The sequence below is a fragment of the Oncorhynchus keta genome, chromosome 20 (genome assembly GCF_023373465.1).
Source record: "Oncorhynchus keta strain PuntledgeMale-10-30-2019 chromosome 20, Oket_V2, whole genome shotgun sequence".
Lineage (NCBI taxonomy): Eukaryota > Metazoa > Chordata > Actinopteri > Salmoniformes > Salmonidae > Oncorhynchus > Oncorhynchus keta.
The window spans coordinates 32,032,357-32,056,764 of NC_068440.1; the positions used below are offsets into that span (position 1 = coordinate 32,032,357).

Genomic DNA, 24,408 nt, shown 5'->3' on the forward strand with positions numbered 1-24,408 from the left:
TCTCATAACACTGCTGCCTCTGGTTCTAAGTATCACACCTCTTCTCATGACACTGCTGCCTCTGGTTCTAACTCATCGTTATCACACCTCTTCTCATGACACTGCTGCCTCTGGTTCTAACTCATCGTTATCACACCTCTTCTCATAACACTGCTGCCTCTGGTTCTAACTCATCGTTATCACACCTCTTCTCACGACACTGCTGCCTCTGGTTCTAACTCATCAGTATCACACCTCTTCTCATAACACTGCTGCCTCTGGTTCTAACTCATCGTTATCACACCTCTTCTCACGACACTGCTGCCTCTGGTGCTAACTCATCAGTATCACACCTCTTCTCACGACACTGCTGCCTCTGGTTCTAACTCATCAGTATCACACCTCTTCTCATAACACTGCTGCCTCTGGTTCTAACTCATCAGTATCACACCTCTTTGTTTAGACTAATCCGGTGGTTGGATGGCAATACATCTCCTAATGTATCTGTAATACATCTCCTAATGTATCTGTAATACATCTCCTAATGTATCTGTAATACACCTCCTAATGTATCTGTAATACATCTCCTAATGTATCTGTAATACATCTCCTAATGTATCTGTAATACATCTCCTAATGTATATGTAATACACCTCCTAATGTATATGTAATACATCTCCTAATGTATCTGTAATACACCTCCTAATGTTTATGTAATACATCTCCTAATGTATATGTAATACATCTCCTAATGTATATGTAATACATCTCCTAATGTTTATGTAATACATCTCCTAATGTATCTGTAATACATCTCCTAATGTATCTGTAATACATCTCCTAATGTATCTGTAATACACCTCCTAATGTTTATGTAATACATCTCCTAATGTATCTGTAATACATCTCCTAATGTATCTGTAATACATCTCCTAATGTATATGTAATACATCTCCTAATGTATCTGTAATACACCTCCTAATGTATCTGTAATACATCTCCTAATGTATCTGTAATACATCTCCTAATGTATATGTAATACATCTCCTAATGTATCTGTAATACACCTCCTAATGTATATGTAATACATCTCCTAATGTATCTGTAATACATCTCCTAATGTATATGTAATACATCTCCTAATGTATCTGTAATACATCTCCTAATGTATCTGTAATACATCTCCTAATGTATCTGTAATACATCTCCTAATGTATCTGTAATACATCTCCTAATGTATCTGTAATACACCTCCTAATGTATCTGTAATACACCTCCTAATGTATCTGTAATACATCTCCTAATGTATATGTAATACATCTCCTAATGTATCTGTAATACATCTCCTAATGTATCTGTAATACATCTCCTAATGTATCTGTAATACATCTCCTAATGTATCTGTAATACATCTCCTAATGTATCTGTAATACATCTCCTAATGTTTATGTAATACATCTCCTAATGTATCTGTAATACATCTCCTAATGTATCTGTAATACATCTCCTAATGTATCTGTAATACATCTCCTAATGTATCTGTAATACATCTCCTAATGTATATGTAATACATCTCCTAATGTATCTGTAATACACCTCCTAATGTATCTGTAATACATCTCCTAATGTATCTGTAATACATCTCCTAATGTATCTGTAATACATCTCCTAATGTATCTGTAATACATCTCCTAATGTATATGTAATACATCTCCTAATGTATCTGTAATACATCTCCTAATGTATCTGTAATACATCTCCTAATGTATCTGTAATACATCTCCTAATGTATCTGTAATACATCTCCTAATGTATCTGTAATACATCTCCTAATGTATCTGTAATACATCTCCTAATGTATCTGTAATACATCTCCTAATGTATCTGTAATACACCTCCTAATGTATATGTAATACATCTCCTAATGTATATGTAATACATCTCCTAATGTATCTGTAATACATCTCCTAATGTATCTGTAATACACCTCCTAATGTATCTGTAATACATCTCCTAATGTATCTGTAATACACCTCCTAATGCCTTATTATAAGATCAGGGTTCTTCAACTGTCTCCTGTCCTGGAGAGCTATTGAGTGGGCAGGTTTTTGTTACAGCCCAGCACTAACACACAGGATTAAATTGGTCACGGTCCAGACTGAAATCCACATCGGTTAGTCGGTTGTTTGACACAAGTGTTTTAGTGTTGATCATTAGACAATGTCCATTATTAGATCTAGTAAAGGCTCTTGCTATGGAGTAATCATCAAAGCCAGACGTGATGGTACTGTAATGGATAAGACAGTGTCAGTCTATTAAACAGATAGACGTGCTCATGAACAGGCCTAGTTTGCCTCATACAGGCTGTGTCCCAAATAGCGTCATTTGACCATGTGCCCCGGTCAAAGTAGTGCACTATATAGGGAATAGGGTGGCATTTGGGACTTAGCCCCAGGTTTTAGTAAAGCCATGTAATCATGCCTAGTGTTGTGTTACACATCCTCATTGTGTTTGTAGTGTTACTACATTAACCCAAGAGTAAAGTGACTAACAGCATCGCCAACATGGATTAATCAACCATCTGGGAAGCTGCTGCCATTGGTTAATACATGTATTTTTTATTTCACCTTTATTTAACCAGGTAGGCTAGTTGAGAACAAGTTCTCATTTGCAACTGCGACTGGGCCAAGATAAAATTGTACTCTAACCACCTGACTTGAAAGTGCATAAGAATAGCCATTACAAAACTCCATCCCAGAGACCAGCAGGACCCAAACAGAACAACCTTTAAGCAGCTACATGCAACAGTTCCATCTGCAACAGGTGCCACATGTCAATTAGAGACCACTAGTACAAATTTAGAATTCTCACAATAAAACTCTGAGACCAGGGTCCATTTTTCCAACCGCGGGACCCAATCTGATGCCCAATCCCCCCCTGGTTCCAGGGCAGAGGATGGTGGATATTATCAGGTCTCTCTGGGCCGGTATTGTCCATATTCAGTTCCCTCACAGGTGGAGACATTTGAGTTAAGTGCCTTCCTCCAGGGTACAGGGGCACCATTCAGGCCTGGGAGGAACAGAGCCCTACGAGAGCCAGGTTCAAGTCGAGCCAAAGGGCTCTGAAAATGACAAGTGTCTGCAAAGCAGAGTGGTCCACACAGAACCCCCAACTACTCTGATTACTCCCAGCATGCACTCTGGCTCTGATGAGTACGGTCCACCATGGCATTGTAGGTATTGTGGGGAAAAGTGGCCTTTTGATTGGGGTTTCTGTAGCGATAAGGGAAAGCAGGTGGCGACTGTGGACCACATGACATGCCGGGTTGTACGGGTGGAACATCACCCATGGAGGTACTATAGAGGTATAGAGGGCTGTTAAGGCTAATAAACCTATACAATTCGTGGCTCCAGCATTGCCATTTCAAGACCCTTTTCATTTTGGAAGGCATTGGATGCGTGTTTTACTTTGACCCATAAACAAACTAGAATTACATGACCAGAAATACAGGTTGATTTTTCATCGCATTTTATTTCCCGTTGGAATTCTGTTCTGAGTGTGTTACGCATAGCGTGTTTATTGGATCTAAAACATACTGATATGTAGCATTATAATCCTATTTAATTCATCCAACACCCTGAGGCCATTGGAGCTGTGATGACAGAGGCTGGTGACTCTCCACTGATAAATGGATATGTGACATATGTAGAATGTCTCAGCTTGGCTTGAGTAACGGTCTATTCAACTTGAATCATTATTCAGTATAAAGGGTCAGATCCAAGGCGCAGAGAGACACAGCTGGTGTTTTGCCAGAGTTAATGGCAGAACTTGTATTAGTGACTAATCAGAGGACACACAAGCTAAGATAATGCATTTGTATTGTTAACAATCTACAGAGCCTTCAGAAAGTATTCACACCCCTTTACTTTTGACACATTTCGTTGTGTAACCATGTGGGATTCAAATGGATTAAATTGGCATTTTTTTCAACAATCTACACAAAGAACTCTGTAACTTCAAAGTGGAAAGAAAATTCTCTATATTTATTTTTTTACATTTATGGTAAATATAACACTAATATACCATATCTTGATTAGATACGTATTCAACCCCCTGAGTCAATACCTTTGGTAGCGATTACACCCGCCCACAACCGCAGGGCTCTCCAGAGGGTGGTGGGGTCAAAAACTACCTGCCCTCCAGAACACCTAGAGCACCCGTTGTCACAGGAAGACCAAAAAGATCATCAAGGACAACAACCACCCGAGCCACTGCCTGTTCACCCCGCTATCATCCAGAAGGAGAGGTCAGTACAGGTGCATCAAAGCTGGGACTGAGAGATTGACAAGCAGCTTCTATCTTAAGGCCATCAGACTGCTAAACAGCAATCACTAACTTGACTTGAAATCATTGGCCACTTTAAAAAATAGATCACTAGTCACTTTAATAATGCCACTTTAATAACATATTTTGCATTACTCATCCCATATGTATATACTGTATTTTATACCATCTATTGCATCTTGCCTCTGCTTCTCATCCAAAGATTGATATGTATATATTCTTATTCTATCCCTTCTGCGATTTGTGTGTATTAGGTAGTTGTGCAATTGTTAGATTACTTGTTAGATATTACTGCACTGTCGGAACTAAAAGCACAAGCATTTCGCTACACTCGCAATAACATCTGCTAACCATGTGTATAAGACCAATAACATCTGCTAACCATGTGTATGAGACCAATAACATCTGCTAACCATGTGTATGAGACCAATAACATCTGCTAACCATGTGTATGAGACCAATAACATCTGCTAACCATGTGTATGAGACCAATAACATCTGCTAACCATGTGTATAAGACCAATAACATCTGCTAACCATGTGTATGAGACCAATAACATCTGCTAACCATGTGTATGAGACCAATAACATCTGCTAACCATGTGTATGAGACCAATAACATCTGCTAACCATGTGTATGAGACCAATAACATCTGCTAATCATGTGTATGAGACCAATAACATCTGCTAACCATGTGTATGAGAACAAGTAACATTTGATTTGATTTACAGCTGTCTTTTGCACACCTGGATTGTACAACATTTGCCCATTCTTCTTTAAAAAATCCTTCAAGCTCTGTCAAGTTGATCGTTGATCACTGCTAGACAGCCATTTTCAAGTCTTGCCATAGATTTTCAAGTGAATTTTAGTCAAACGTTAACTTGGTCAAAAGTAACTTCAGTGTATATTTGTGTTTTAGGTTATTGTCCTGCTGAAAAGTGAATGTTTCTCCCAGTGTTGAACATATGAAGAGTGGTACTCAGTGATGTGTTTTGGATTTGTTATGGATTTGTTATCCACAAAAAAGTGGATTTCTTTGCCACATTTTTTGCAGGTTTACTTTAGTACCTTATTGCGAATATTATGGAATATTGTTATTCTGTACAGGCTTCCTTCTTTTCACTCTGTCATTTATGTTAGTATTGTGGAGTAACTACAATGTTGTTGATCCATCCTTAATTATTTCCTATCACAGCTCTCTAACTGTTTTAAAGTCACCATTGGCCTCATGGTGAAATCCCTGAGTGGTTTTCTTCCTCTCCGGCAACTGAGTTAGGAAGGACGTCTGTATCTCTGTAGTGACTGGGTGTATTGATACACCATCCACAGTGTAATTAATAACTTCATGCTCAAAGGGATATTCCATGTGTAACGGTTTTCATATGGTGAAGGAGAGTCGGACCAAACTGCAGCGTGTAGATTTCGATCCATGTTTAATAAAACAACGAAACACGAATCAAAACACAAACTCAACAAAACAATAAACGTAATGAAAACCGAAACAGCCTAAACTGGTGCAAACTAACACAGCACAAGGACATCAAGACACTAAGGACAATCACCCACCACACAACCAAAGAATATGGCTGCCTAAATATGGTTCCCAATCAGAGACAACGATAAACACCTGCCTCTGATTGAGAACCACTTCAGACAGCCATAGACTTACCTAGAACACCCCACTAAGCTACAATCCCACTACATACACACCACATACAAAAACCCATGTCACACACTGGCCTGAACAAATAAATGAAGATAAACACAAAATACTTCGACCAGGGCGTGACAGAACCCCCCCTAAGGTGCGGACTCCCGAACGCATCTCAAAACAATAGGGAGGGTCCGGGTGGGCGTCTGTCCATGGTGGCGGCTCCGGCGCGGGACGTGGACTCCACTCAATCAATGTTCCAGTCCCCTCTCCTCGCGTCCCTGAATAGTTCACCCTCGCCGCCGACCATGGCCTAGTAGTCCTCACCCAGAACCCCACTGGACTGAGGAGCAGATCGGGACTGAGGGGGAGCTCGGGAGTGAGAGAAAGCTCGGGAGTGAGAGAAAGCTCGGGAGTGAGAGAAAGCTCAGGCAGGTTGATGGATCTTGGCTGACTGGCTGATCCTGGCTGACTGGCAGATCCTGGCCGACTGGAAGTTCTGGCGGGTCCTGGCAGACTGGCGGATCCTGGCTGACTGGCGGATCCTGGCCGACTGGCGGATCCTGGCCGACTGGCGGATCCTGGCCGACTGGCACCTCTGGTGGATCCTGGCTGACTGGCACTTCTGGCGGATCCTGGTTGACTGGCACTTCTGGCGGATCCTGGCAGACTGGTGGATCCTGGCAGACTGGCAGCTCCTTGTAGACTGACAGCTCTTTTCAGACTGGCAGCTCTGGCTGCTTCATGCAGACTGACAGCTCTGACTGCTCCATGCAGACTGACAGCTCTGACTGCTCCATGCAGACTGACAGCTCTGACTGCTCCATGCAGGCTGGCAGCTCTGGCTGCTCCATGCAGACTGGCAGCACCTTGCAGACTGGCAGCTCCTTGCAGACTGGCAGCTTCTTGCAGACTGACAGCTCTGGCTGCTCCATGCAGGCTGACAGCTCCTTGCAGACTGGCAGCTCCTTGCAGACTGGCAGCTCCTTGCAGACTGGCTCTCTGGCTGCTTCATGCAGACTGACAGCTCTGGCTGCTTCATGCAGACTGACAGCTCTGGCTGCTCCATGCAGACTGACAGCACCTTGCTGACTGGCAGCTCCTTGCAGACTGGCAGCTCCTTGCAGACTGACAGCTCTGGCTGCTCCATGCAGGCTGACAGCTTCTTGCAGACTGGCAGCTCCTTGCAGACTGGCAGCTCTGGCTGCTTCATGCAGACTGACAGTTCTGGCTGCTCCATGCAGACGGACAGCTCTGACTGCTCCATGCAGGCTGACAGCTCTGGCTGCTCCATGCAGGCTGGCAGCACCTTGCAGACTGACAGCTCCTTGCAGACTGACAGCTCTGGCTGCTCCATGCAGGCTGGCAGCACCTTGCAGACTGGCAGCTCCTTGCAGACTGGCAGCTCTGACTGCTCCATGCAGGCTGGCAGCTCTGGCTGCTCCATGCAGGCTGGCAGCACCTTGCAGACTGGCAGCTCCTTGCAGACTGGCAGCTCTGGCTGCTCCATGTAGACTGGCAGCTCTGGCTGCTCCATGTAGACTGACAGCTCTGGCTGCGCTGAACAGACAGGAGACTCCAGCAGCGCTGTAGAGGAAGAAGGCTCTAGATGCGCTGAACAGACAGGAGACTCCAGCAGCGCTGTAGAGGAGGAAGGCTCTGATAGCGCTGAACAGACAGGAGACTCCAGCAGCGCTGTAGAGGAGGAAGGCTCTGATAGCGCTGAACAGGCGGGAGGCTCCGGCAGCGCAGGAGAGGCGAGGCGCACTGTAGGCCTGATGCGTGGTGCTGGCACTGGTGGTACTGGGCCGAGGACACGCACAGGAAGCCTGGTGCGGGGAGCTGCTACCGGAGGGCTGGTGTGTGGAGGTGGCACAGGATGGGCTAGACCGTGAAGGCGTACTGGAGATCTTGAGAGCAGTGTTGGCACAGGACGTGCAAGACTAGGGATGTGCACAGGAGGCCTGGTGTGTGAGGCTGGCACCAACTTCACCAGCCGACGAACACGCACCTCAGGACGAGTATGGAGCGCTGACCCAGGTGCCATCAAATCCCTGACACGTTCCGTCGGGCAAATTTCATGCAAAAAGCACCAACACAGCAACTCCCTCATTTCTCTCTCCTCCAATTTCCCCATTAACTCCTTCACAGTCTCTGCTTCGCTCACCTCCAACACCGGCTCTGGTCTCCTCCTTGGCTCCTCACGATAAACAGGGAGAGTTGGCTCAGGTCTGACTCCTGACTCTGCCACTCTCTCCCTGAGACCCCCCCCCCCAATACATTTTTGGGGCTGACTCTCAGGCTTCCTTGCCAACCGTGTTCGCTCATATCGCCGGCTCCTCTCTCCGGCTGACTCTGCTCTCCTCGCTGCCTCCACCTGTTCCACCTTTGGGTGGCTACACTCCCCTGGTTTAGCCCAGGGTCCTCTCCCGTCGAGGATTTCCTCCCATGTCCAGAAATCCTTAATACGCATCTCCTCTTTGGGCTGCTCCTGCCTGTTGACACGCTGCTTGGTCCGTTTAGGGTGGGTGATTCTGTAACGGTTTTCATATGGTGAAGGAGAGTCGGACCAAACTGCAGCGTGTAGATTTTGATCCATGTTTAATAAAACAACGTAACACGAATCAAAACACAAACTCAACAAAACAATAAACGTAATGAAAACCGAAACAGCCTAAACTGGTGCAAACTAACACAGCACAAGGACATCAAGACACTAAGGACAATCACCCACCACACAACCAAAGAATATGGCTGCCTAAATATGGTTCCCAATCCGAGACAACGATAAACACCTGCCTCTGATTGAGAACCACTTCAGACAGCCATAGACTTACCTAGAACACCCCACTAAGCTACAATCCCACTACATACACACCACATACAAAAACCCATGTCACACCCTGGCCTGAACAAATAAATGAAGATAAACACAAAATACTTCGACCAGGGCGTGACACCATGTCTATTTGTATTTTCCTTCTACCCATGTACCAATAGGTGTCCTTCTATGCCAACCTTTGGGGAACCTCCCTGGTCCCTGATTGAAAATGTGCTTCAAATTCAATGCTTGACTGAGGGACCTTACAGATAATTGTATGTGTGGGATACATAGATGAGGTAGTCATTAAACAATCATGTTAAACACCATTGTTTTGTTAAGCAAATGTAGGCCTGCCACAACAAAGGGGTTAAATACTTATTGGCATTTCAGCTTTTCATTTTGTATTCATTTGTAAACATTTCTAAAAACATAATTCCACTGACATTATTGGGTATTGTGCAAAGATCAGGGACACAACATCTAAATGTAATACATTGAATAAAATGTAGGCTGTAACACAACAAAATGTGCAAAAAGTCAAGGGGTGTGAATACTTTCTAAAAAGAGTGAAACGTTTACAGTTGAAGTTAGTTAATTTTACTGATGTCAAAATAATGTATGTTGTGAAATATATATATATATATGTATACTACCGTTCAAAAGTTAGAAATGTCCTTGTTTTAGAAAGAAAAGCACATTTTTAACATCAAATTTATCAGAAATACAGTGTAGATATTGTTAATGTTGTAAATGACCATTGTAGCTGGAAAGGGGAGATTTTTAATGGAATATCTACATAGGTCTACAGTGGCCCATTATCAGCAACCATCACTCCTGTGTTCCAATGGCACGTTGTGTTAGCTAATCCAAGTTTATCATTTTAAAAGGCTAAATGATCATTAGAAAACCCTTTTGCAATTATGTTACCACAGCTGAAAACTGTTGTTCTGATTAAAGAAGCAATAAAATTGGCCTTCTTTAGACTAGCTGAGTATCTGGAACATCAGTATTTGTGGGTTCAATTACAGGCCCAAAATGGCCAGAAGCAAATAACTTTCTTCTGAAACTCGTCAGTCTATTCTTGTTCTGAGAAATTAAGGCTATTCCAGGCGAGAAATTGCCAAGAAACTGAAGATCTCTTACAACGCTGTGTACTATACTACTCCCTTCACAGAACAGCGCAAACTGGCCCTAATCAGAATAGAAAGAGGAGTGGGAGGCCCCGATGCACAACTGAACAAGAGGACAAGTACATTAGAGTGTCTAGTTTGAGAAACAGACGCCTCACAAGTCCTCAACTGGCAGCTTCATTAAATAGTACCTGCAAAACACCAGCCTCAACATCAACAGTGAAGAGGCGACTCCGGGATGCTGGCCTTCTAGGCAGTTCCTCTGTCCAGTGTCTGTTCTTTTGCCCATCTTAATCTATTCTTTTAATTGGCCAGTCTGAGATATGGCTTTTTCTTTGCAACTCTGCCTAGAAGGCCAGCATCCCAGAGTTGCCTCTTCACTGTTGACATGCTTTTTAATGGTGTAAGGGGAAATTATTTATCGGAAATAGCTGTTCACCCATACTGTGGTTTTAGCTGGTTAGAAACACAGTTGAAGTCTACACCCACTTAGGTTGGAGTCATTAAAACTCGTTTTTCAACCACTCCACAAATTTCTTGTTAACAAACTATAGTTTTGGCAAGTCGGTTAGGAATTCTACTTTGTGCATGACACAAGTAATTTTTCCAACAATTGTTTATAGACAGATTGTATCACAATTCCAGTGGGGCAGAAGTTTACAAACACTAAGCTGACTGAGCCTTTAAACTGCTTGGAAAAATCCAGAAAATGATGTCATGGCTTTAGAAGCTTCTGATAGGCTAATTGACATCATTTGAGTCAATTGGAGGTGTACCTGTGGATGTATTTCAAGGCCTACCTTCAAACTCAGTTCCTCTTTGCTTAACATCATGGGAAAATAAAAAAAAATCAGCCAAGACCTCTGCAAGTCTGGTTCATCGTTGCGAGGAATTTCCAAACGCCTGAAGGTTCATCTGTAAAAACAATAGTACTCAAGTATAAACACCATGGGACCACGCAGCCGTCATACCACTCTCCTAGAGATGAACATACTTTGGTGCGAAAAGTGCAAATCAATCCCAGAACATCAGCAAAGGACTTTGTCAAGATGCTGGTAGAAACAGCTACAGAAGCATCTATATTCACAGTAAAACGAGTCCTATATTGACATGAAAGGCCGCTCAGCAAGGAAGAAGCTACTGCTCCAAAACCGCCATAAAAAAGCCAGACTACGGTTTGCAACTACACATGGGGACAAAGATCATACTTGTTGGAGAAATGTCTTCTGGTCTGATTAAACAAAAATAGAACTGTTTGGCCGTAATGACCATTGTTCTGTTTGGAGGAAAAATGGGGAGGCTTGCAAGCAGAAGAACACCATCCCAACCGTGAAGCACTGGGGTGGTAGCATCATGTTGTGGGGATGCTTTGCTACAGGAGGGACTGGTGCACTTCACAAAATAGATGGCGTCATGAGGGAGGAAAATTATGTAGATGTATTGAAGCAACATCTGAAGACATCAGTCAGGAAGTTAAAGCTTGGTCGCAAATGGATCTTCCAAATGGACAATAACCCCAAGCATACTTACAAAGTTGTGGCAAAATGGCTTAAGGACAACAAAGTCAAGGTATTGGAGTGGCCATCACAAAGCCCTGACCTCAATCCTGTAGAGAATGTGTGTGCAGAACTGAAAAAACGTGTGCGAGCAAGGAGGACTACTAACCTGACTCAGTTACACCAGCTCTGTCAGGAGGAATGGGCCAACATTCACCCAACTTATTGTGGGAAGCTTGTGGAAGGCTACCCAAAACATTTGATCCAAGTTCAACAATTTGAAGGAAATTCTACCAAATACTAATTGAATGTATGTAAACTTCTGACCCACTGGGAATGTGATTAAAAAAAGAAATGCTGAAATAAATAATTCTCTCTACTATTATTCTGACATGTCACATTCTGAAAATAAAGTGGGGATCCTAACTGACCTAAGACAGGGAATTTTTACTAGGATTAAGTGTCAGGAATTGTGAAAAACTGAGTTTAAATGTATTTGGCTAAGTTGTATGTAAACTTCCGACTTCAACTGTACATCCTCAGTCAAACGGACCTTTTCTAGACTTGATACATGTGTTACTACCTTAGTGTACATCCTAAATGGCACCTTGTTCCCTACATAGTGCCCTTCTTTTGACAGGGCCAATAGGGGATAGGGAGAAGGGTACCAGTTGTGTTTTGATAGACATGCACAATCCCGCATTGGAGTCAAGCATCACTCCTACCCCCTTCCTTCCTGTATCAAGATTGAATCACATGATTTTGTGTGATGGTATGGGTTGGGGAGGTCTATGCAGTTCACCACCATGCAGAGTGGTGACAGACAGATTGCTCTTGTCAGAGGCAGAGATGGGAGCCTCAGACTTCAAACCTCGCTAATCAAAGCTCCTGCCACTTTGAGGAGGTGGTGAACTATTTACTGACTCAATCATGCTAGCATGTGCTGTCAATTCCATGTAGATCTCTCCTCCCTGGTCCTGTGGATAGGAAGCAATTCTCTGCGCTGACACTAATGGCTGTGTTGTTATGGATTGACACTTTATGGCTTGATATTGCAGCCTCTGCCCTATAGCTAACAAAGAAACACCAAGTGTATATCTCAAATGGCCATTTGGGACTTAGCCCAGCACCTATATCTACACCACCAGACCAGTTCCCTGTAGCCCTTACACTGATGAGGTGACAGTTACCTGTAGTCCTTACACTGATGAGGTGACAGTTACCTGTAGTCCTTACACTGATGAGGTGACAGTTACCTGTAGTCCGTACACTGATGAGGTGACAGTTACCTGTAGTCCTTACACTGATGAGGTGACAGTTACCTGTAGTCCTTACACTGATGAGGTGACAGTTACCTGTAGTCCTTACACTGATGAGGTGACAGTTACCTGTAGTCCTTACACTGATGAGGTGACAGTTACCTGTAGTCCTTACACTGATGAGGTGACAGTTACCTGTAGTCCTTACACTGATGAGGTGACAGTTACCTGTAGTCCTTACACTGATGAGGTGACAGTTACCTGTAGTCCTTACACTGATGAGGTGACAGTTACCTGTAGTCCTTACACTGATGAGGTGACAGTTACCTTAGTCCCTGATGAGGTGACAGTTACCTGTAGTCCTTACACTGATGAGGTGACAGTTACCTGTAGTCCTTACACTGATGAGGTGACAGTTACCTGTAGTCCTTACACTGATGAGGTGACAGTTACCTGTAGTCCTTACACTGATGAGGTGACAGTTACCTGTAGTCCTTACACTGTTATGAGGTGACAGTTACCTGTAGTCCTTACACTGATGTGGTGACAGTTACCTGTAGTCCTTACACTGATGAGGTGACAGTTACCTGTAGTCCTTACACTGATGAGGTGACAGTTACCTGTAGTCCTTACACTGATGTGGTGACAGTTACCTGTAGTCCTTACACTGATGAGGTGACAGTTACCTGTAGTCCTTACACTGATGAGGTGACAGTTACCTGTAGTCCTTACACTGATGAGGTGACAATTACACTGATATCAACATCTAAAGTGCCGAAATCACCGTTTATTTGAATGTGATAAGACGATCATATATACCTGTATAATACTATCTAATAATATGATATATGTCATTTAGCAGCGTATGGCTGGTCCCGGAAATTGTACCCAATATCCTGGCATTACAAGCTTCATGCTCTACCAACTAAGCTACAGAGAACCAAAATGACAAAATCCTCGCACTAGGACAGCTGTTACATTTGTTTAGGAATTGTTAATGTGGTGATATTTGCATAGCACATCTCATACTGCACAGTACAGAGTCTTCAGACAGAGCCTATAATATGTATGTTATGCAAAGTGCACTATTGTGATGTGATTGCTGCTAATGATTAGCTGCTTGTAGCGGAAGGCCAACCCTTTTGTCTGTTATGCCATCTCTTTAGGATAATGACGTAAGGATCATTATCGGACAGTTTGATGAGAACCTGGCCTCCAAAGTATTCTGTTGTGTGAGTATTGTTTGTGTATATACACACACACACACGCACGCACGCACGCACGCACGCACGCACGCACACACACACGCGCACGCGCACGCGCACGCACACACACACACACGCACCAACACACGCGCACACACACACGCACCAACACACGCGCACACACACACACACACACACACACACACACACACACACACACACACACACACACACGCACGCACCCACGCACGCGCAAACACATGCGCACACACACACACACACACACACACACACTCGCACACAAACACATGCACCCACCCACGCATGCATCAAGTTGTCAAACATATAGGTGTAACTACCATTATGAGTGTCAGTAAAATCTGAAATCCTATTCATATTGACATTAATGACTGATATCTCAGTGACCAGTGTTTTACAGAACAGCATACCACTGACATGACTGTCTCAGTGACCAGTGTTTTACAGAACAGCATACCACTGACATGACTGTCTCAGTGACCAGTGTTTTACAGAACAGCATACCACTGACATGACTGTCTCAGTGACCAGTGTTTTACAGAACAGCATACCACTGACATGACTGTCTCAGTGACCAGTGTTTTACAGAACAGCATACCACTGACATGACTGTCTCAGTGACCAGTGTTTTACAGAACAGCATACCACTGACATGACTGTCTCAGTGACCAGTGTTTTACAGAACAGCATACCACTGCATGACTGTCTCAGTGACCAGTGTTTACAGAACAGCATACCACTGACATGACTGTCTCAGTGACCAGTGTTTTACAGAACAGCATACCACTGACATGACTGTCTCAGTGACCAGTGTTTTACAGAACAGCATACCACTGACATGACTGTCTCAGTGACCAGTGTTTTACAGAACAGCATACCATGACATGACTGTCTCAGTGACCAGTGTTTTACAGAACAGCATACCACTGACATGACTGTCTCAGTGACCAGTGTTTTACAGAACAGCATACCACTGACATGACTGTCTCAGTGACCAGTGTTTTACAGAACAGCATACCACTGACATGACTGTCTCAGTGACCAGTGTTTTACAGAACAGCATACCACTGACATGACTGTCTCAGTGACCAGTGTTTTACAGAACAGCATACCACTGACATGACTGTCTCAGTGACCAGTGTTTTACAGAACAGCATACCACTGACATGACTGTCTCAGTGACCAGTGTTTTACAGAACAGCATACCACTGACATGACTGTCTCAGTGACCAGTGTTTTACAGAACAGCATACCACTGACATGACTGTCTCAGTGACCAGTGTTTTACAGAACAGCATACCACTGACATGACTGTCTCAGTGACCAGTGTTTTACAGAACAGCATACCACTGACATGACTGTCTCAGTGACCAGTGTTTTACAGAACAGCATACCACTGACATGACTGTCTCAGTGACCAGTGTTTTACAGAACAGCATACCACTGACATGACTGTCTCAGTGACCAGTGTTTTACAGAACAGCATACCACTGACATGACTGTCTCAGTGACCAGTGTTTTACAGAACAGCATACCACTGACATTGCTGTCTGTAATGCTTAACAATGTGTCTAAGACAGATTACAATGTCAATGCAGACTGTTGTTTGACATAGAATAGGTACAAAGTGGGTGCTTGTGTGTTTGTGGGTGCATGGTATGTATGGTAGTGTGTGTGTGTGGGTGCATGGTATGTATGGTAGTGTGTGTGTGTGGGTGCATGGTATGTATGGTAGTGTGTGTTTGTGGGTGCATGGTATGTATGGTAGTGTGTGTGTGTAGTTGTTTGCATACACTGTATGTGGTGAGTGTTTGTATGGACACACCTGTCACACTAACCAAACATCCTTCCCCCAGGCGTACAACCTGAACATGTATGGTAGTAAGTACCAGTGGATCATACCAGGCTGGTACCAGGGCAACTGGTGGGAGCAGGCCAACTCCACCAACTGCACCACCAGGAAGTTGCTGACCGCTATGGAGGGATACATCGCTGTGGACTTTGAACCCCTCAGCGCCAAACAGGTCAAGGGGATCTCTGGAAGGGTGAGTGTTCCTGATAAGCATTTTGGTACACGGTATAGTGTATAACTGTTTTGCACCTGCGGGGTGAGGAATATTTACAAAGTATTACCTCAACTCACACATACAGTGAGGGAAAAAAGTATTTGATCCCCTGCTGATTTTGTACGTTTGCCCACTGATAAAGAAATGATCAGTCTATAATTGTAATGGTGGTTTATTTGAACAGTGAGACAGAATAACAACAAAAAAATCCAGAAAAAACGCATTTCAAAAATGTTATAAATTGATATGCATTTTAATGAGGGAAATAAGTATTTGACCCCTCTGCAAAACATGACTTAGTACTTGGTGGCAAAACCCTTGTTGGCAATCAGAGGTCAGACGTTTCTTGTAGTTGGCCACCAAGTTTGCACACATCTCAGGAGGGATTTTGTTCCACTCCTCTTTGCAGATCTTCTCCAAGTCATTAAGGTTTCGAGGCTGACGTTTGGCAACTCGAACCTTCAACTCCCTCCACAGATTTTCTATGGGATTCAGGTCTGGAGACTGGCTAGGCCACTCCAGGACCTTAATGTGCTTCTTCTTGAGCCACTCCTTTGTTGCCTTTAGGATGTTGACGGCTATTGTGGATGAAATGCTTGTACCTGTTGCTTCTTTGCCAAAGGACTCATTGTCCTGTATAGTGGATAGAAGAAAAGCATTCTATCTAAGGATGTGTCCCAATGCCACATTATTCCCTATTCCCCCCATAGGGCTCTGGTGAAAAGTAATGCACTATGTTGGGAATAGAGTGGCATTTGGGAAGCAACCTAAAAAGCTTATATTGTCCCCTCTCTCTCCTTACATTCAGACACCTAAAGAGTACGAGAGGGAGTACAGTAAAGAGCTGCAGCAGAAGGGGGTGGAGCCCTCGAAGTACCACGGCTTCGCCTACGACGGGATCTGGGTGATAGCGAAGACCCTGACCCGCGTCATGGATTTACTGCAGCACAAGGAGAGGCAGGACATGTACCACAACTTCACCGTGGACGACCGGGAGGTGGGCAAGCTGGTGCTGGACGTCATGAACGAAACCAACTTCTATGGTGTCACGGTGAGTCAATGGGCTTTCCCTGATATAAGGAAAAGGGCTAGCATCCTGTCCAGAGGGTATACCTGATCATCAAGCCGCCTCATGTTATAGAAACAGAAACTAGACTCCTGCTCTACTGTATATGGGCCATTCTGGCTGGAACAAGGCTTGCTTTGACATTATCAAGGGTAAGGGTGATTCGTCAGGGAACATTATCAATATTATAACGAATAACAACAATATATAGAAGACAGGTTTTTATCAAAAGTCAAGCTTTGTCATGACTGTGAGTATGTGTCTACTTTTCTATTCTATATTGACTCTCTCTACAGTATATATTTAATACATCATTCTTTATACAATAAAACAGTGACATCAGGTGCCTAGTTGTGTTTATCTGAAGGAGGCTCAGACCTTCAAGTCTCTCCAGGTCAGAGGCAAGCCTTCAGTATTGAGGTCAGCCGTGTTATACAGGGCCCAGCGTGAAACGACCTCTACAGTAACCAGGACTATGGAGTCCAACCTGGCCAGACCTTTCAGCAACAGCCGGGCCCTCCCCACTCCCACTGTGCCCCATCCTGATTCAATGTCACACTAACACAAACAAATGTGTACACACACACAACGTCATGTTTTCAAGCACACACAGAGTGATGTACACATATGCTCATGTGCACACACACACACACACACACACACACACACACACACACACACACACACACACACACACACACACACACACACACACACACACATATGCTCACATGCACACACACACACACACACACACACACACACACACACACACACACACACACACACACACACACACACACACACACACACACACACACACACCTGATTCAACTCTGGAGAGCTGCTAGGCCAGGCACCAGCCACATTAATGTACATACAGTAAAGAACTGTCAAAGGGGCACTTAAAGCAGACCTTTTTAATTATACTTCACTTTAGAGACCATTACCAATCTAATACAGAATATTGGTGGTTGGGCTGTCCCCATTGGTGGTTGAGCTCTCCCTATTGGTGGTTGGCTGTCCTTATTGGTGGTTGGGCTGTTCCTTTTGGTGGTTAGGGCTGTCACTATGACAATCGCAGTGTTCTTATTGGCTATGCTCGTTAAAAACAACCTGCTTTTCACAACATGCAACCAAGCGCTACTGTGAGCGTGCCACTTACATGGAATTGTGACGAGACATTTCCTCAGGCCCAAACCACATTAAAGGCCATTTCATCATGATTAGTGGCTCTAAACCAAGAAGATTATGGAGAAATGAGGCCTCCATCACACCACGGATCAGTCTGATTAGCAAATGCTTATCGAAGACAATTAGAGAGAGAAGACGTGTGTGTGTGTGTGTGTGTGTGTGTGTGTGTCTGTGTGTGTGTCTGTGTCTGTGTCTGTGTCTGTGTGTGTGTGTGTGTGTGTGTGTGTGTGTGTGTGTGTGTGTGTGTGTGTGTGTGTGTGTGTGTGTGTGTGTGTGTGTGTTTAGAATATGGCTGCTGGCTGAGGATGTGAAGAGATGGACAGAGATCAGAGAGGGAGGAGGAGATGAAGAAGAAGAGTGATGTGGTAGATAGAGGAATAGAGAGAGGAGAAACAGAGAGGGAATAAAGGAATAGAGGTACAGAAAGAAAGAGTTAGAGCAAGAGGAAAGCGAAAGAGAGAACAGGAAAAAAAGCAAGGGATAAGGAGGAATAGTGAAGGAGAGATGGCTGAAGAGGTAGAGAGGGAAAGAGTATTTAGAGTGGAGAAAAGGTTGATCTCCCTTGGGGCATTACAGTACACCATACTCTCTCTCCCCCCAGTTCCCTCAGCCTCTCTGGGGTGAAGTGGGCTGCCAGTGGGTCTGTCTCTGGAGGCTACTGGAGGACAGTGGCAGGGAGGGAGACATGGATAGTCCAGATAGCCTCACCCCCCCGGGGTCCTGCTGCCAGGGTGGCTGCCTGAGCTGTGTGTGTGTGTGTGTGTGTGTGTGTGTGTGTGTGTGTGTGTGTGTGTGTGTGTGTGTGTGTGTGTGTGTGTGTGTGTGTGTGTGTGTGTGTGTGTGTGTGTGTGTGTGTGTGTGTGTGTGTGTGTGTGTGTGTGTGTTTGCGTGTGCGTGTGTCTCCAAGGGGATAACATACAGCTGCACTATTACCATCTATTCAGAAAGCAACACAGAAAGCAACACTATTGCATAATATGATTTACAATTGTGTTCATTTGAGCAGAAAATACCCCAGTAATGGTATTGAAAAATGACTTATCACATTTGCTCCAGGTCTATAGGAAATATTTTTCAAATGCTCTATTTAGAGCTCTGTGCTCTGCAGTAATTTATAAATCATTTCAGTTATGATTTATTACAATATTTTGTATTCAGGATGTTTGATCCATCTGATAACTAACTGTACATGACATGAGACGATAAAAAGCTTGATGCGGTTTATACATTCTGTACAGTCTGCACAGAACCAGCCATGCATTACAGTAATGACAGAGATATAAGGTCCGTTCCAAATGGCAGACTATTACCTATGTAGTGAACTACTTTTGACTAGAGCACTGCACTATGTAGGGAATAGGCTGCCATTTTAGACATACACATAACCGGTCAGGATTATTAACCCCTTTACTGTGCCTTTATAGAGCATCAGAGTATAGGTGCGTATTTCTATTAGAGGAGAAGGAGAAGCATGGGGAACACACACACACCACACACACACACCATACCCCATCGTGGCTCTGCGTTTCCACACACACACCATACACACACACCATACACACACACACCACAACCCATCGTGGCTCTGCGTTTCCACACACACCATACACACACACACCACATCCCATCGTGGCTCTGCGTTTCCACACACACACCACAACCCATCGTGGCTCTGCGTTTCCACACACACACCATACACACACACCATACACACACACACCACATCCCATCGTGGCTCTGCGTTTCCACACACACACCACACACACACACACACACCATACACACACACCATACACCCCATCGTGGCTCTGCATTTCCACACACACCATACACACACACACCATACACCCCATCGTGGCTCTGCGTTTCCACACACACCACAACCCATCGTGGTTCTGCGTTTCCACACACACACCACACACACACACACCACACACACACACACCATACACCCCATCGTGGCTCTGCGTTTCCACACACACACCACAACCCATCGTGGCTCTGCGTTTCCACACACACCACACCCCATCGTGGCTCTGCGTTTCCACACACACCACAACCCATCGTGGCTCTGCGTTTCCACACACACCATACACACACACACCATACACCCCATCGTGGCTCTGCGTTTCCACACACACCACAACCCATCGTGGCTCTGCGTTTCCACACACACCACACCCCATCGTGGCTCTGCGTTTCCACATACACCATACACACACACACCATACACCCCATCGTGGCTCTGCGTTTCCACACACACCACAACCCATCGTGGTTCTGCGTTTCCACACACACACACACACACACACACACACACACACACACCATACACCCCATCGTGGCTCTGCGTTTCCACACACACCACAACCCATCGTGGCTCTGCGTTTCCACACACACCACATCCCATCGTGGCTCTGCGTTTCCACACACACCACATCCCATCGTGGCTCTGCGTTTCCACACACACCACATCCCATCGTGGCTCTGCGTTTCCACACACACCACAACCCATCGTGGCTCTGCGTTTCCACACACACCATACACACACACACCATACACCCCATCGTGGCTCTGCGTTTCCACACACACCATACACACACACACCATACACCCCATCGTGGCTCTGCGTTTCCACACACACCACAACCCATCGTGGCTCTGCGTTTCCACACACACACATCACCCGTGTACTAGACCCGCTGCCTAAACATCCCCAGTGTGAACCACAACACGTGACACTAACACACCAGTCAGTCTAATGTGCTCTCTGGGTGCCGCCTGCTATTGATCTAGTCTAGTGGCAGAACAATAGAGGAAGTGAAACATTAGCTCAGAGAAGCCTCCAGGGCTTTTGGCCGGGGCTGTTAGCAGCACTGTGAACATGTACAGTGGAATTCATCCTCTTCATCTATGGCCTGGAGGGGAGAGGAGATGGAGGAGACAGAGGAGATAGGGGAGACAGAGGAGGCAGAGGTGATAGGGGAGACAGAGAAGACAGAGGTGATAGGGGAGACAGAGAAGACAGAGGAGATAGGGGAGACAGAGGAGATAGGGGAAACAGAGGAGACAGGTGATAGGGGAGACAGAGGTGATAGGGGAGACAGAGAAGACATAGGAGATAGGGGAGACAGAGGAGATAGGGGAGACAGAGGAGATAGGGGAGACAGAGGAGATAGGGGAGACAGAGGAAACAGAGGAGATAGAGGAGACAGAGGTGATAGGGGAGACAGAGGAGACAGAGGTGTTAGGGGAGACAGAGAAGACATAGGAGATAGGGGAGACAGAGGAGATAGGGGAGACAGAGGAGATAGGGGAGACAGAGGAGATAGGGGAGACAGAGGAGACAGGGGAAACAGAGGAGACAGGGGAGACAGAGGAGACAGAGGAGACAGAGGAGACAGAGGAGATAGGGGAAACAGAGGAGACAGAGGAGACGGGAGACAGAGTTGATAGGGGAGACAGATGAGACAGAGGAAATAGGGGAGACAGAGGAGACAGAGGAGATAGGGGAGACAGAGGAGATAGGGGAGACAGAGGAGATAGGGGAGATAAGGGAGACAAAGGAGACAAAGGAGACAGAGGAGACAAAGGAGACAGAGGAGACAGAGGAGATAGGGGAGACAGAGGAGACAGAGGAGACAGAGGAGATAGGGGAGACAGAGGTGACAAAGGAGACAGAGGAGACAAAGGAGATAGGGGAGACAGAGGAGACAGAGGAGATAGAGGAGACAGAGGAGATAGGGGAAACAGAGGAGACAGAGGAGACAGGGGAGACAGAGGAGACAGGGGAGACAGAGGAGATAGGGGAGACAGAGGAGACAGAGGAGATAGGGGAGACAGAGGAGACAGAGGAGATAGGGGAGACAGAGGAAACAGAGGAGATAGAGGAGACAGAGGAGACAGAGGAGACAGAGGAGATAGGGGAGACAGAGGAAATATGGGAGATAAGGGAGACAAAGGAGACAGAGGAGACAAAGGAGACAGAGGAGACAGAGGAGATAGGGGAGACAGAGGAGACAGAGGAGACAGAGGAGATAGGGGAGACAGAGGTGACAAAGGAGACAGAGGAGACAAAGGAGACAGAGGAGACAAAGGAGACAAAGGAGATAGAGGAGACAGAGGAGACAGAGGAGACAGAGGAGATAGAGGAGATAGAGGAGACAGAGGAGATAGGGGAAACAGAGGAGACGGGGGAGACAGAGGAGACGGGAGACAGAGGAGATAGGGGAGACAGAGGAGACAGAGGAGATAGGGGAGACAGGGGAGACAGAGGAGATAGGGGAGACAGAGGAAACAGAGGAGATAGGGGAGACAGAGGAGACAGAGGAGATAGGGGAGACAAAGGAGACAGAGGAGACAAAGGAGACAGAGGAGACAGAGGAGACAGAGGAGATAGGGGAGATAGGGGAGACAGAGGAGACAGAGGAGATAGGGGAGACAGAGGAGACAGAGGAGATAGGGGAGACAGAGGAGACAGAAGAGATAGGGGAGACAGAGGAAACAGAGGAGATAGAGGAGACAGAGGTGATAGGGGAAACAGAGGAGACAGGGGCCCTTGTCTATCCAGACCGTAGGCGTGTCTGAAAAGGCACCCTATACACTATGTAGTACAATATCCTTTCTACTAGGACCCGTAGGCCAGTGTATTGGTTTTAGTGCCTCCTGTCTAATGGATGGTAACACAGCCTGAGGGCAGATAGTCCTTACATGCGGGCACAGAGAGGTGTGTGTGTGTGTGTGTGTGTGTGTGTGTGTGTGTGTGTGTGTGTGTGTGTGTGTGTGTGTGTGTGTGTGTGTGTGTGTGTGTGTGTGTGTGTGTGTGTGTGTGTGTGTGTGTGTGTGTGTGTGTGTGTGTGTGTGTGTGTGTGTGTGTGTGTGTGTGCTGCTTTCTGTCTCCAGACCTCCAGGGAACTCCCTCTTTTCACACATGCAGCCCACAACCAGAGACTCTCTCTGGGGCAAACATCCTGCTTTCTTCCCTTCCTCCCTTTTCTCACCTCCAGAAACAAAGTAGCAAAGTGATACCGCCATCTCACCTCCTCAAACACAGTTATACCGCCCTCATCAACAAGGGCAGGCTGGGTCTGTGAATCCCAGAGAGGGCTGTTAGTCTGGGTCAACTCACCCTGGCTCCCTCCCTGCTCCAGCTGGACCAGAGCTCCAGGAGCTGGAGAACAATGTAATGACGTTTTGTTTCTTCTTTTATGTATCTGCCATTAATGAGATATGAATATCAAGACCCTCCAGATTAGAAATACAACATCCGGTATTGATTGTGCATACTGATATTTTTACACATATTTATTTTATTTTTGGGGGTATTTTTTTAAACCTTTATTTAGACAGGGAATTAATCAGTGGATACAGGCAGTAACAGACAAAAGGGTTGGATCAGGGATTGAACCCTGGTCTCTGGTGGAGAGAGGAGCCAGGAGCATTGACACTAGACCACAGGCTCTTCAAAAATTTCACACATATTTCTACACTTTTTACAGTTTCTTAAGTGCACTACACAACCACACACTTACGTCAGGCTCGGGAATGTCAGCAATCGTTCAATATGACTTCCGGCAGCAAAACACGGTGAACCTCCTGGCAACAGTCATGCAGCCTGAACCCCCAGTGGGGAAAAGATTGGGAACTACAACATACTCTCTCTCGGCACGGCTTCTCACAGTCACATGCTTAACAGGACCATGGGCTGAATGTATCAAAGGTCGTAAAGTAGGAGTGCTGATTTAGGATCAGTTTAGCCTTTCAGATAACAATCAATAAGATTAAATGGACAGGGGGAACCTTAAATAAGATCTGGTGCAACCAATTACCTTAAGAAGTCACATACAGTAATTAGTTAAATAAAGTCCACCTGTATGCAATCTAAGTGTCACATGATCTGTCACCTGGGATCATTTTAAGCCGTACACTCCACAGAGTTGGACTTTACAGAAGAGTGGCCAGAAAAAAAACACGTTTGGTGTTCGCCAAAAGGCATGTGGGAGACTTCCCAAACATATGGAAGAAGGTACTCTGGTTAGATGAGACTAAAATTGAGCTTTTTGGTCATCAAGGAAAACACTATGTCTGGCTCAAACCCAACACCTCTCGTCACCCCGAGAACACCACCCCCACAGTGAAGCGTGGTGGCAGCATC

At 45.3% G+C, this 24,408-nt stretch overlaps 1 protein-coding gene across 1 annotated transcript in view; it reads left to right on the forward strand.

Moving 5' to 3' along the window:
- Positions 1–24,408, forward strand: part of LOC118399002 (gamma-aminobutyric acid type B receptor subunit 2-like) — a 448,447-nt gene that overhangs the window by 292,014 nt on the left and 132,025 nt on the right. The window contains exons 5-7 of the mRNA XM_052472644.1: positions 13,851–13,916; positions 15,785–15,973; positions 16,803–17,045. Coding sequence (XP_052328604.1) covers positions 13,851–13,916; positions 15,785–15,973; positions 16,803–17,045 — 498 coding nt within the window. The remainder of the gene's footprint in view (positions 1–13,850; positions 13,917–15,784; positions 15,974–16,802; positions 17,046–24,408) is intronic.